Raw genomic sequence first — 1,085 nt, 5'->3', positions numbered from 1 at the left:
GGTGACTTGAACACAAGCACCGCAACACGGTGACAGTCGATCTGACAGCGGAGACAGCTGTGAGGTGACTAACGAGTGGGTAGCGTATACAGCACGCATATGCCAGACAAAGGGATGATTCACATACCTGGCAGGACAGAGCAGGATGGTGCGAGATTTCATTACGCTACTCAGAATGGAGGGAGATTTAAAACTTAATGAATTTATTTTTTCCTGGAATTTTCCAGTTAATATTTTTGGATCGCAGTTGACCGCGGGTAACCAAAACCATGGAAAGTGAAACCGTGGATAAGCGGGGTGTGTGTGGGGGGACTACTGTATTATGAATAGCTACTATGAACATTTGTACGGTTATGTGTGTGTGTGAACATACAGGTTTATTTCTGTGGGATGAATGCCCAGGAGTGCAAGCACCGAGTTGTATGGAAATTGCATATTTTAATTTTTAAGAAACTGCCAACCTGTTTTCCAGAGAGGTGGTAATATTTTACATTCCTACCACAATATCTCTGCATCCCTGTCAGCATTTGGTTTTTAATTTTAGCCAGTCTGTTAGATGTGCAGTGATATCTCATTGTGGTTTTAATTTCCATTTCACTAATGGCTCTTTTCACGTATGTGTTGGTTCTTATAAAAAGGTAACACTATTATTCTAATGTTGTGGTTAGTGACATTAAGTGCAAAATTGATGTTAAGGAGTTTAAATCTTTATTGCAAACAAGGAGGGGAGGGAAACGCTGAGACAGGCCTAACCCAAGCAGAGCAGGAGTCGTGGATGTATCTGTGTGAACTAACGGGCGTTGGTGGGGTGGTTGCCACACTCTGGCCAGCGACCTGGGCCAGGGGATGCTGAGCGCCTGGGAAGCATCCCATTAATGAGTCCACGCAGAGCTGGAAAGAAAGAAGACTCACCTGAGTCAGGACTCCGCGGTCCGGTTTCGCCCATGCCCTGACCTTCAGATGACCCCAAGGGTGGGGACAGGACCCCAGTTCCCTCCTGGGACCCCCTGTTCCTTCCACACCCAACAGCAGGGCAGGGCGGGAGCCGCCACAAGGGGGCGCCCCGACAAGGCTGAGGCCACCGG

At 47.9% G+C, this 1,085-nt stretch overlaps 1 protein-coding gene across 1 annotated transcript in view; it reads left to right on the top strand.

Annotated features, from left to right (window-relative positions):
* The first annotated feature begins 390 nt into the window (after positions 1-390).
* Positions 391-1,085, top strand: part of PRSS43 (serine protease 43) — a 4,147-nt gene continuing 3,452 nt past the window's right edge. The window contains exon 1 of the mRNA XM_006914914.1: positions 391-420. Within this exon, the coding sequence (XP_006914976.1) occupies positions 391-420 (30 nt within the window). The remainder of the gene's footprint in view (positions 421-1,085) is intronic.

This window comes from Pteropus alecto, unplaced genomic scaffold, assembly GCF_000325575.1.
Source record: "Pteropus alecto unplaced genomic scaffold, ASM32557v1 scaffold156, whole genome shotgun sequence".
NCBI lineage: Eukaryota > Metazoa > Chordata > Mammalia > Chiroptera > Pteropodidae > Pteropus > Pteropus alecto.
The sequence above is the reverse complement of the archived record's forward strand: the minus strand, read 5'-3'. Positions and strand labels throughout refer to the sequence as shown.